The sequence below is a fragment of the Hypanus sabinus genome, chromosome 2, assembly GCF_030144855.1.
Source record: "Hypanus sabinus isolate sHypSab1 chromosome 2, sHypSab1.hap1, whole genome shotgun sequence".
In the NCBI taxonomy this organism is placed as follows: domain Eukaryota; kingdom Metazoa; phylum Chordata; class Chondrichthyes; order Myliobatiformes; family Dasyatidae; genus Hypanus; species Hypanus sabinus.
In genome coordinates, this window is record NC_082707.1 from 72,066,750 (window position 1) to 72,080,802 (window position 14,053).

General features: G+C 40.3%; 1 protein-coding gene and 1 long non-coding RNA gene across 2 annotated transcripts; one reads left to right on the plus strand and one right to left on the minus strand.

Moving 5' to 3' along the window:
- Nucleotides 1-4,455: 4,455 nt before the first annotated feature.
- Nucleotides 4,456-5,749, minus strand: her8.2 (hairy-related 8.2). Its single transcript, XM_059989475.1, has 4 exons — nt 5,672-5,749; nt 5,468-5,563; nt 5,261-5,354; nt 4,456-5,028 (listed from the first exon to the last, which is right to left on the minus strand). The coding sequence occupies exons 1-4, from the start codon at nt 5,732-5,734 to the stop codon at nt 4,547-4,549; spliced, it is 735 nt and encodes a 244-aa protein (XP_059845458.1). The 5' UTR covers nt 5,735-5,749; the 3' UTR covers nt 4,456-4,546.
- Nucleotides 5,750-7,760: 2,011 nt separating this feature from the next.
- Nucleotides 7,761-8,935, plus strand: LOC132379778 (uncharacterized). The gene is made up of 2 exons (XR_009507533.1): nt 7,761-7,912; nt 8,462-8,935. It is a non-coding gene; the product is annotated as an uncharacterized LOC132379778 (long non-coding RNA).
- The last annotated feature ends 5,118 nt before the right edge of the window (nt 8,936-14,053 follow it).

Sequence of the window (14,053 nt, forward strand, 5' to 3'; positions counted from 1 at the left end):
TCTTAGTACATGACCTTTCTGATTAATTGGAACATTTAGTTTACATTCTGCTTTAAGAAATAAATGTTAACTCTATTTTGATTAAGAATATGAAATACGATTTTTTTTATTTGCAGTAAAGAGTTGGTCAAATCAATTGTATAAATCAAACCTTCTTGAGTGAAAGTTATGCAAGTAATTGGCGATAAAAATATATTCAATTTTCGCCATCATTCTCACTTGAAAGGCAAGTAAAGCAAGCAGATACAGTACCTCAAGGAGGACTCCAACCAACATGACTCCAATTGGCTATCAACATCACTGGGGAGAAATTTCCCAGTTGTAGCAATTTCACAGTTTTTATTTATTGACATACAGCACAAAGTAGGCCCTTCTGGCACTTTGAGCCATACCACCCAGCAACCCCCAATTTAACCCTTTCCTAACCATTTACAATGACCAATTAGCCTACAAATTGATCTGTTTTTGGACTATGGGAGGAACCCAGATCACCCAGAGGAAACCCATACATTCATGGGCAAACATACAAACACCTTACTGACAGCAGTGGGAATTGAACCTGGGTGCTGGTACTGTAAAGCGTTTTGCGAATGTGTGTGTGTGTGTGTGTGTGTGTGTGTGTGTGTGTGTGTGTGTGTGTGTGTGTGTGTGTGTGTGTGTGTGTATAGTCATGACAAGCTTTTTGCACCAATCTTTTTTGGAGTGCTCATTGTATGGTGTGTCTTGGGCATCTGAAACCTGGCGGGGCCCATCCCTCTCCAGGTTTTTTTTTATGAGGTCGCGTCGCTAGCTCGACACTCAACCCAGGCACGGATGGAGAGCATGCAAGGGAGCTGGCCGGATTCGAACTCGGGACCTCTCGCCCCGAAGTCCAGTGCGAACCACTATGATAACATAAAAATTTTTGAAAAGAGCCACTGACAATAAAAATAAGATCCAGAAGTGCATTTATTCACTAAATCCAGGATGGATCACATTGGATATGTCACCATGTTCCATCACTGGACTGCATGTGGAATCCAGCTGGAGTGCGGTTCCTTGGTGTTACATTGGAGAATTGCCTCTCCAGTCCTACACCAGTCAGATCAGATTCAGTATACAAAGAGAAAAGTAAGTTTTTTAAAAACATTATCTTACTTTGTAATCTTAGTTTAATCTATTTCATTATTTGTTCTAAGGCCATTTCACTGATATTTTATTTATTTATCTATCTATCTATCTATCTATCTGTCTATCTATCTATCTATCCAGCTACAAACTATCTATGTAATTATTTATATATATGTATATGAGTGTATATTTAGAGATACAGCGTGGTAACTTGCTCTCCTGACCCAACAAGCCTACACCACCCAATTATACAGATGTGACCAATTAATCTGCAAATGCATATACCTTTAGAATAGAGAAGAAGCCAGTGTTTATTTTATAAAATAAATGTTACTTTCAACATTTTTTTCAGGCGTTACTAATTTATCAAAGTCATTTGAAAACTCTTTAAATCTATTTCAAGCTTAGGCAGAAGCTAAAGCCCTGCTCCTGTTTTGTCCTCTGGTAAATTAACTGAGGGGTATGCTGGAAATGATGCTGCCCATAGCCTGGTCATAGTTGAGACCTCACTGCCCTCGAGGATGCAGAGGGACAGAAAGATTTGGTATCTATATCCAGTCTGGGTATATTCAGAAGGGCAGATATTGGGTTAGGCGACAGCCCAGGTGGAGGATGAATCCAACTCAGATGACATAATACATTTTCTGAGAGTTTGCTGTGTTAAATTAACTACTGCTCTCTACTTTCCTACTTTACAACAGTAGTCGATTTGTTTAAGGTTTATCAGGACACTATATATACTCAGTGGCCACTTTCTTAGTTATACCTGCTAATCAGCGAAAAGTGTGGCAGGAGCTCAAGGCATAAAAGCATGCAGACATCGTCAAGCGATTCAGTTGTTTTTCAGACCAAAAATCAGAATGAGGAAGAATGTGATCTTAGTGGCAGTGAATATGATATGATTGTTGGTGCCTTACGGAGTGGTTTGAGTATCTCAGAAACTGTGGATCTCCTGGGATTTTCATGCAATCTCCAGAGTTTACAGAGAATGATGTGAAAAACAAATAAAATCTAGTCCGTGGCAGTTCTGTGGGCAAAAACACCTTGTTTATGAGAGTGGTCAGAGGAGAATGGCCATTGTAATTTTAGCTGAAGGGAAGGCAACGGTATCTCCAACAACCATATGTTACAACATTGGTGTAGAAGAGCATTGCTAAACGAACAACACATCAAACCTTGATGGACTACAGCAGCAGGAGACTACACTGGGTTCCACTCCAATGGTCACTCATGCCACTGTATGAGTAGTATCAAAGTAGCCACTGAGCACAAATTCAACTATTGGCGCAATACTTCAGCAGAGCTGGACAGAAATGTTTCATATTTGTTTGTACTTGACACCTGCACCAACATAATCACTCAGCTTTTCAACTGTTTCATGAAAGCAATTATATGATCTGGCGTGACCCTCTGTCAGGGGTTCTCATTAAAGTTTGAGTAAAGCATGGTAGCAATGGGAATTATTTTGTTGTTACTACTTGTTCATCAAAGAAGCAGTTATATTTCCTCAGGAGTTTGGGGAGATTTGGTCTGTCACTAATGACTGTCAGATTTCTGCAGGTTGGAGTCCATTCTGACTGGTTGCATTGCCTTCTGGTGTGGAGGTGCCAGTGCACAAGATCTGGAAAAGCTGCAGAGAGTTGTAAACCTCCGTGGTGGGATTCAGCCTCCCCACCTTCCAGGACTTCCTCAATTGGCGTTGCCTCAAAAAATGGCGTCCATCATTAAGGACTCTCATCATCCAAGAGATGCCTTCTCCTCAGTACTACCATCTGGAGTCAGAAGACACAGACACACAGCTTCTTTATCTCTGCCACAGATTTCTGAACGGACCACGAGGCCCTGAACAATCTCACGTGTTGTTCTCTTTTCACGCTATTTATTTATTTATAAAATTTAGTGTAAATTATGGTAACTTGTTTAGGTACTGCTACTGCAAAACAACTAATTTCACAACATATCCCGGTGATAATAAACCTGATTTTGATTCTGTTTTAATCAGATAAATAATTTCCTTTAGTGACGGGGGTCAGAGTCTTTACATTTTAGAAGTTTGGTGCAGTGATCTGCACTACTGTACAAATCTCAACATGCAGGCAAGTGCTGGGTCGAATGACAGATATTTAAAGCCTGTAAGCAAAATGTCGTGAATCTGAGGGAAATATTTCTTTTAATTTCACAGATTGCTACACACTAACATTTGACTAAACATAGCGGAAAAAATACTTCTTCCATATGTTCCATGAGGCGGAACGCTCCCACCTCTCACCGTACTGCCTGATCTTTTTAGTTGGTTGGTACGAGCGGGGCCGCGCTGCAGGGGATCAACATGATACCGGGTACTCTAACGCTGTCCGCTGATGGGGTGGGATGAGTACCGAAAGCTGGGATTTGTTTCTGTGAAGTGTTGATTCCATGTCGGGTCTGCGGCATGAAAGAGTCCTACAGTGATCAAATGCAAAGCAGGGCTCGCAGTGATTCACAGATGATTTGTTTTATGGCTCAATTGTTAGCCTCCTGAAGACCGTGGGAAACTTCGCGTTTCCAGATGAAAGCGAAACTTGGCTGGACTCTGGAGTTAAAAGCGACGGCTTTCAGTCTCCAGATATCACAGAAAGTGCAAAGTTTTCCACTGAGCAGTAGGAAAACTTCAGAAGTCTCCATTAGCACTTGAGTGATGTTTGCTTATTGAGTAACAATTGGTTCCTTAACTTTACATTTTCGACTTACTAACCAGCTAAGCTGTTTCGCATCGCATCCTTTATTTCGTAGTGTTGACTAATGTTAAGCTTCCGGAGACAGACTAGTTTAAGTATCCCTACCGCCTTTCGCGATACCGTTTATTTCGGAGGGCTTCTTCGATGAAAATGGACATTTTTTTGGAAATGAGTATTGCGTTTCCAACACACTCACTGCCTTTGCGCTGAAGTATTTGTAAATTAAAACACAATTAACTTAAACGTTCATATCAGAACTCTCATGCTAACTCTGATGCATAAATGCAACAAGTTTTTGTAAATAAAATTTGCGCTAGAACTTGTCTATTATTTTTAAATGTGCATTATCATTAAAATGCAATGGTCTTACTATATTTAATAGGTTACAATACCGTTAAAATGTATTGCATCAATAGAAACGCAGAATGAGATACAAAATTATTTTCAATGTTTATTAATGTCGTTAATTGAAATATAAACATAACATAAGAGGAAGTAATAAGTCCGCAAGCATTCTATCAAATAAATTAGATGTATTTCATTGAATACAACATTATAAACGCCTTCTACAAAATAGGCTACGGATAAGCACCCTTCAGCGTGAAGTACCCTGATTTTAGCACACATAAGGGACATTTTTTTGCCCAGCAGTGTTTCGAAAAGCATATCTATGAGATACATAAGGAAAGTCTAATCTTTAATAAAGCTGCACAAAGTCTTCACCAGGGTCTCCACACGCCTGAAAATGCAATCGGCGAATTGTGCATTAAGGCCAAATCTTCTTGTAGCTGCTGAGTAGAAGAGCTGGCCAGGAGGTGCAGGTTTGCAGGAGCATTTGGAAATGGGTCAACACTCTTGCCGCACACTTTAAACCCAGGACTGCAGAGTCGGTCGGGAGATGAGCGAGGAGACGGATCCGCAGCTCCCGAGGGTGCGGCATGAGCCGGAGGAAGGTTCCCCTGGGTCGCTGAAGGGAGCTGACTCTTTGTGGTTTGCGGATTAAAGGCTTGTGTCTTCAGACCGGACTGGCGTGAATCTTCGCTGGATCGAGGCAGCGACTTGAGCAAGTGGTTCAACAAGCGCGCCCCTACAGTTTTGTCCATCCAATCGCACGTCAATAGCAGGTTGTGTACTTCATGCATACACTGGATGTAGCCAGCACTATATCGCTGCTGAGCCTCGAGTCCAATTTTAGTATCAGCTAAAATAAAGCGAGAAATAAACATAAGTAATAAAATAATGAATTTTCGGTTTCCTAATTATAATCGCGTACGTGTACAAGCAAGCGGATTTCAAGCGTTAAAATAAAACTTTAAAATTAACAATTACTTCAAGATTGCTTAGATTGAATTGAATACGCTGTAGTTTGATTTGATATAGACCCACAAGACTGCTTTGATGTCGTTATTGAACATTATTGATCCCAATAGCACTGAAGCGAAACTCACCCATCATCCTGCTGTTCTGAACGTTCTGAAGGTGTTTCACTGTCATCTCGAGGATATCTGCTTTTTCCAGTTTCGATTGCTAGAAAATAATGAAGAGCTGTTGTCAGACTCGGTTTTCAGTCAGCTTCAATGAAAGATCAGCAGAGTCCATGCATTTAGGGCAAGAAGAAAGAAGAGAGCACGGGTACTCACATCGAGGCGAAAGGCGCTGACGACCGTTTCTTTCAGTTGGTCGAGACAGTTGTTGATCCGTTCTCGGCGTTTTCTTTCGATAAGAGGTTTCCTTAACTGCAGGACAAGACATACACAGAATAAGCACGTGCCGTTGTTGGAACTTCAACCAAGAATTATTTGCGCGTTTCCAAAACCTAACGTCGCTGACATTATTTTTCTTACCTTGCGCTCTTCTTTGGCGCTTGAGAGTTTTTCCACGTTGTTACTGAAGGTTGTGGCAGTCATGTTTTCACCGATCTGGAGGAGAGATTTGCTGCAAGATGCTCACTGGTTTCAGACTGAGGCTGTGATGTCTTCTTGCTCTCTGCCGAACTTCTATTTATATCCACGAATTAGCATGTGAATGCGTGAGTTCCTGAGCTCAGCCACTTTCCCACACTTGGGGTCGCGGCCAGAGGCGAGTGTCCATCAATCAACAGTGACAGCTCAGTGCTCTCACTCAATGGCCAGGCTGACCGCCCAAAGAGCGACAGATGGCCGAGGCCAGGAATCTCTTCCAGCCGAATCTTATCGTTCTCTCAGCACTCCAAGCAGTTCGCATGGGTCCTCAAACTGCCCCTTTCTACATTCCCATGGATTTGGTTAGTGGTGAGAAAAGGGACGGTGTTACTCCAGTTACACCTGGGAACCCTGTCTTTTTTCATCATGTGAATGGTGTCAATTTTGCAACCGCAAAAACACGAAATGCATCCGCCCTGTCCCATTCACAGCTGTGGGGCCGAGCTCTTATTGAGGTTTGGATCATTTTCCTTGTTACATTGTCAAGGTTTTCTCTGTTCATTATGAAACGGAATACACTGCCTTGAACGTTACTGTATCATGCTTTTGAAATAGTTTATGCGTTTCCTTTTAGCCATGAGAGTCCCATTTTGAAAATCGTATCTTTCACATTTATAACAATTAGTGTATTATTTATTGTTCGTTCACAACAGGTAAACGTCTTGGTTTCTTGCGGGAAGACCGAGGATCATTGATTTGCTTCTAACGCATGACACAATTTTATACAAAATAAATATACTTTTCATTATTTGAATGACTGAATACCACATTACCCAACTAATTATTATTAATTACTCATTGGATGAGCGAATGAAAATAGACTCAGGTACCCGATACACTTCGGGTGGGTATTAAATTGAAAATGCTGTTTTTTTAAAAAAAAGTGGTTCAGCGATTTATCGCCAGAAACGAGTCTTGATCGCATTTCACGTCCGGTTGATTTCTGGAGAACACAGGAGTGCTAACAAGCAGCCAGCGCTCCCGTTAAGGAGCATTTTTAAAAAATTTATACTACAGTAGACGAGCGTTTACGTTAGGGACTGTTTCTGCGTATAGTTCTGCGTCAAGAGGCGACACCCTTTAGACTTGTTCCTTTGGAACACTGCGATTCTGGACAAACTCTTTAAATTGGGCTGAAGTGAGGTGGAGGCAAAGCGTGCGAATCTTAATTTTAAAAATCATATGCACCAAGATATTTTTTTCAATTTTGAAAGACTCTTCTTTGACCAGTGTTCAAGTTTTTGTGTGCTTGTAAAAAAATTTGCGGTCCAGAGGAAAAAGATTTGTAACAATAAATATAATTATACCTTAAATTAAGTAACCGCCGCCCTGTTTCCGCAGACCACTAATAAAAGTCGCACCGTGATATCGCTGAGTGCTTTCCACCATAAACTGCATTTCCAGTGTTAAATGTGTGAAAGGCGGCAAGTCAATTAACGTACAGCAAGCTCGCAGAAAAAGCGGTGTAAAATAATCAAATAATTATTTTCATTGGCGATTGCTAAAATCATAGATCATCAACCCAACATTTAGTAAGTTTGTGTGTGAGAGAGAGCACGCGCGCGCGTTGGTGGGGGTGGGAGGGTGGAGGGAGGCGAGTTCAGGCGTTGTCCTTCCTTGTCTAATTCAAGCTACTCAGTTATATAGAGTTACCGTGTAAGAACTGAACTATGCACCACGCATCTTCATATCTTTTTATTTTTCGAAAATATTTGAACTTTGTCGACATCAAACCAATATGTTGATTTAAAATGCTTGAAAATAACCGTCTTTCCCATGTTGGTCGTTTCTTTTAACAGGTGCAACTCTTAAGAACAGAATGTTGGCCAGATAATTCACAGGGTTGTAAATCTTTCTTGCCTATGTTTTTTTTAAACGCGAACTTATATATTAAAAAAAACACAATATCCCGAAGCAGATGTTCACCCATTCACGGCAACGTTTTTCCTTTTTTAGCGAATTCACCGCAGCGGCTCTGTTTGCCTTGAGACACGCGACTGCCAGGCGCAGAAAGCAACGTGGGAAATTCTTCCGAACAATAACCCCCTTTCACGATATTTCCTAACAACCTTTCAGATTAACTGCGGAGGCAGAGCTGCGCAGGGAGTGGATGTAGACCATAAGGTGAATCCTTTCAGATGGCGTGACATCCGTTTAATTACTATGGCAACCGGGACATGCACCACTCCAGATCCAGACAACTACTTTTTGTATTTACTCATATAATCCACTTATCTAATTCTAAATATTTTATTCGATGATTTTTGTTTCTTAATTTAAGGGGTATCAGCAATACCTCCCCCATATAGACTCGAGTCGCCGTCTTAAAGAAAAAGGGAAGTCACATAATTTCCTCCAGTGTCGGCCGAGGTGAGGCTGGAGGGCAAGGAGTGGTCCATGTGGCCTTTCGAGACTGCTCTCCGATCAATTACCCCACGTCTGCTTTGCACCTCAATTCACACTGCGCACTTACTTGACAAATAACATTCTTGAAACTTCACCAGCTCACGCTCTTGGAGGAAAGGGGGAACTCTAGATTTGTATCAGCCCTCAAACACTAGTAGGATTATTGTTATTATTTGTCTGCACGACTGTCTCCTGATTTCCAGCGTAAGTGGCCAGATGCACAGTTTAAGACGTTTTTGATCGTACATTGTTTTTTCTTCTGTTCAGGAACTCCAACGTACTTAATGCACCAACTGAAAAGGAATCAAATGTTCTCTAGTTCAACGTGGTCAGGATACAGTACCTTGGGTTCATCCTAACCCAGTGCATCGAAACAATTTGCCCTCTTCCCACCTGCTGCAGGAGGCTTCAGAATGCGCGGTGTGCTTTGAAAGGCAGCGCAAGGAGCATGCACTGACGCCCTATTTAGAGGCAAGATCGTGTTATACCACATCGCATGACCTGGCATTGTTCAAAATCCCACGCCTGGAATCCGAAGGGTACACTGGAAGACTTTTCCAAACGGGTTAACACTCATTTTCAATGAATTGGAATTCACTTAACGACCATAACGGCCGCACAAGACTGAACATCACGATTATAGAACTCTATCGCCTTTATGATGGATTCGTTCGTTCCACCTAACCAGGACTGTTCCGCACGTGCCCAGAAACTACCCCCACCCCCACCCACACAACACACTCCATAAATTAATTTGTTATACTTTACTTTTTGTCCAATAAATGTGTAAACGCAAATAACAAATACACATCGAATGAGATTCCAATCTAAGGCGCCTTCTCCTTCTCCATTTGCGGACGAACGACCTCACTATTTCGTGCAGTGGTCTGAGGAAGAGCAGGGCCGTTATTCTTGGTGTCAAGGGAATGATCTTATTTCTCAATAAATATCAACTTACAGTCTCTCTTGCCATGAGCAAAGACCCCCTTTTTTTTTAGCAGTCTGCTGTGCGTGAATTCCCCGCCAAGTTTCCGACGTTTCCTTTGTCCAAGAGACTGACAGTAATTCTGTAAGTGTGAGTACCAGAGTTAACAGGCAATGGGGAGTGAAATCAAACCTGAAATTTTACACACCGCGTTTACTATGTTCTTACTGTACGATTAATTCCAAAATATGCCGTTAATTAATTTTAATAACAAAACTAAATTTAAATAACACAAATGAGATCTATTCCGAATCGGGTTCATTATCACAGACGTGTTGTAGAATTTGTTGTTTTGTGACAACAGTACCATGAAAAACAAAAGAAAATGCTGTAAGTTTCAAACTTACATATGTAAATAGTGTAAAAGAGGGGAAGGCAAGATAAGTTCATTGACTGTTCAGAAATCTGATGGCAGAGCAGAAGAACCTGTTCCTAATACATTGAGTGTAGGTCTTCTGGCTCCTGTACCTCCTCCCTTATGGTAGGAATGAGAAGCGGACAGGTCCTGGATGGTGAGGATCCTTAAAGCCTCATGCTGCCTAATTAACATACCACCTCTTGAAGATGTCCTCAGTAATAGGAAGGGTTGTGTCCATGATCCAGCTGCCTGTGTCTATAACCCTCTGCAGCCTCTTTTGATCCTGCATGTTGGAGCCTCCAGATCATGCTGTGATACAAGTCAGTCACAACGCTCTCCACTGCACCTCTGTAGAAATTTGCACTAATCTTTAGGGACATAACATATCTCTTTAAACTCATGATGAAGTATAGACTTTGGTGTGCCTTCTTGAAGATTGCATTCAATGTGTTTTGCCCAGAGGAGATACACTGAGATGTTGACACCCAGGAACTTTAACTACTTACCTTTTCCCTGCTGACTACTTAGTGTGTGCTCTCCCAACTTCCCTTCCTAAAGTCCAGCATCTTGTTGGCATTGAGTCTGAGCTTGTTGCTGTTACACCACTCAACTAGTCAATTTATTTCACTCCTGTACCCCTCCTTGTCCCACTTGAGGTCCAACCAATGACAGTGATGTAATTGGCAAATTTAGAAATAGCACTTAATTAGACTTTTTAAAGCACTGGTTATTACAAATAACTCAAATGTGTAAAAACATGCATACTAATTCTAGGAAATCCTCACAATGGTGAAAATTGTACCAAAGTCTGGAGTTTATGGGATTCTTCCAATCTTCAATGTAACATCAGAGAAAGTCTAGGAATGACATTGGCAACTATTTGAGACCATAAGACCATAAAGCATAGGAACAGAATTAGGCCATTTAGCCCAATGAGTCTGCTCCACTATTCAATCATGACAGGTTTATTTTTCCCTCTCAACCTCATTCTCCTGCCTTCTCACCATAACCTTTAACACCATTACTAATCAAGAAACTACCAACCTTGGTGATGGTATAATTTATCCATTATACCATCACTCAGGGTGCGGAGGGGGTGGCTCATTTGATGTTTCAACAGAGAATCCCTGTGGAAATAATGTTATTTAATGTGCTGGTTTCATTATGTAGTCTTCATCCATATGAAGCAGTTTCAGTTTGAATTGTATTTGAATGGTTGTGTAGATTTGTTGTGAAATTACTTAAGTTGCATTCAGCCAACTGGTATAAACGTATTTTCAAGTGGAAATTTAACACCTGTGTGGTTGACTCCTATTACAATTCCACCTATGCTAATTATTCCCATGCCAATTGGAAAAATTTTGAGGACACCTGGTATTTAAATGTTAGCAGCAAACTTCTTCAATTTCAGTGCTAGTGGGGGTATAGTTTGGTTGTATTCGGGGATGGATGAACAAGAGCTGTGGGGGAGCTGGTGTCTGAATAAGCTGTTAGCCAGAACATCTCATGATGTATAATATATCTAGAGCTGTACAAATTAATCTTATACCAATAAAAATGCAATGGTTACATTTGTAATTTGAATCAAAACCATAGAATTACAAGAATAAATATTATTTCATATTTAACTCTTTTGAAATAAAATGAAAGCTTAATACTGTGAAATTTTTGTAAATAGTTTTGTTTGTATGATGATTTGTATAACTGAGCAGCACCAACATTTTTTATTTCTCTTCACAAGTTAATATTTTTGCATTTTTATAAATGTAAAGGACTATACTTCAATTAAATGTCTTTAACAGAAGCATATAATAGTTTGCTTACTGCCGTCTTGCTTGTTAACTGTCATAAACTCGCAGTTACTTTTATTTTTCCACTGGAAATATTAAACTTGCCCTCAGCATTTCCTTACATTCTGGATTGTAAAATGGCAAAGTGGTGAATTAATTTATGTAATTTGACCCCATCAGTCACTAACACACCACAGTGGCGATTCATCAAATTATGCCATTTCATTAGAGTTTTATTGTGTCTATTAATTTATTGCCAGTATGCCATAAACTATACAAAATGTTTCTTCATACACAAAAGTTTTTACAATATTTTTTGATACCTTTTGAAATCCAAAGTTCTGTCCCATCTATTTATGACATTAAAGCAACTATTGCAACTGAAGTCTTTTAGATGGGATGTATGCAGCTTTGCAGTGAGAAAAATTTTAGAGATTTTTAAAATTTTGTCCTTACAGAGACAAAAACTGCTTACATTTCTAAACATTACAATGGTACTGCTAATATTGCTGTTAACTCATTTTTAGTGATTGCACTGGCCTCTTTCTTATCAGTAAGTTTTATGTCACCTCTGTTTGCTTGATACCAGTTTCTATTGAGACAGGGTCTGTTGTGGATCTATTGACTACGGTTGCATCTGGCAGGCTATCAGATATCAGGAATAAAATAGAGATATTTTGATGTTAACTAATTTTGAGAAGGATTCTGCACCACCTTTGATTAACAGGGATCATAAAAAGTCACATATAGTGGTTGATGTTGCAATTGTCAATTTTCAATGTCATGAGGATCATATCCAGAGGGCTGCTTGATGAATGAAGTCCTCATTGTTTTCAGCTCATTGGCCACTGAAAAGTATTGGTGAGGAGAAATCAAGTGATGTCCTTCTCTATGGCAGAAATAAAGAGACCCAAATGTAGTTGCCACAATTGGAGTTGTCTTTTTTCTTGCAAATTATCTATCACCATCTCTGGGGTGCCCTGCCTTATCTTCCTCTTTCCAGTTGTTGGAACTAAGGTGGTAAATTTATGATTGAAGTTTCATTTTGCTAAGTTTTACAGCAGGGATATTACATATCCCCGAGGCTTTTTAAATTCCCCATTTAACATGTAGCCTTTTAAATTCATTTTTGGTCTAGGGTGGCAGAAGAGTCTGAGTTGAATTGGAGTCAAGGACAGTTCACACTAGAGGAGTTTCTGTGGAATGGAGGAAATGTATAATATTAATGGAAACCACCCCCGTATGATGCCATCATTCCAACTTTTATCATCAAACTGTAGATTGCAATACAGCCTCTGATGATAGATGTTCATGCAGAAAATGTGGACTATTTCCCATATCTCAAGAATCTCTCCTGATAAGGCAGACATCAGTGAGAAAATTTCATCTTCAGTGTGTTGGCACAATATTTGATTGTTTGATTGATTGATTGATGAAGAGGACATCGGAAGATGAAGACCTCAGACCCAGCACACAATTCATGGCAGTAGCAATCATTGCCTCTTCTGAGATCTGGACTATCTTTAGCCACTTCAAAGAAGGCATGGGAACACCTTGACTGACTTAGAAGTTAGTGCAGATCAGCATATTATCTAAAACTTTATAGATGTGCAGTGGAGAGTTTCCTGACTGGTTGCATCACAGCCTGGTATGGAATCACCAACATGCAGGAATGGTTCACAAAGAAACAGCATTGATCAGCAAGGATCCCAGTATCTAGGCCTCGCTCTCTCCTCACGGCTTATTGGGAAGGACATGCCTTAGGTCCCACAACAACAGGTTCAGGAACAGTTATTACCCTTCAACAATCAGTCTCCTGAACCAGTGTGGATAACTTCACCCACCTCAGTGCTGAATTGATTCCACAAACTTTGGACAGTTTAGCATATTGATTGCTTGCCAGTCTTTTTTGTGTGCAGTTTCATTGATTCTATTGTATTTCTTTGTTCTGCTGTGAATGGCTATAAGAAAATGAATCCCGGGATAGTATATGTACTTTGATAATTACTTTTCATTGAACATTGAACCTCTAGCAAGCATCTCAAGGCACTCAAAAGATACCTGAAACACTGTCTCTGCAAATCTCTCCAAATTTATTGTAAGGGTGAGTACATCATCATCATTGTATTCCTCCTGGGCACAGCCCCCATCCCACCTGCATGTATTTGCTTCCAAAGGGTGAATCATGACTGGCTGCATTACAACCTGGTATGGAAACACCAATGCAATTGAATGGAAAATCCCTACACAAAGTAATGGGTGTGTCCGAGTCCAGCACAGGTAAAGCCCTCCTGAGCAGTGAGCATGAAACATTGTTGCAGGAAAGCAGGATCCAACATCAAGGGCTCCCACCATCCAGGACATGCTCTCTTCTTGTTGCTGCCATCAGGGAGAAGGTAGGAGAGCCTCAGGACTCACGCCACCAGATTCAAGAATAATTACTACTCCTCAGTCATCAGGCTCTTGAACTAAAGGGGATAACTTCACTCAACTTCACTTGTCTTATCATCAAATGTACTCACTTTGAAGGACTCTTCATCTCATGATATCGATTGTTTATTTATTTATTATTTCTTATTTATGTATTTACATTTTGTTTTCTTCTGCACTCTGGTTGAACAACTAAGGTGTTTTTCATTGATTTGGTTATGGTTATTCTATAGACTTACTGAGTAAACCCACAAGAAAATGAATCTCAGGGTTGTATATGTTCTTGATAATAAAAT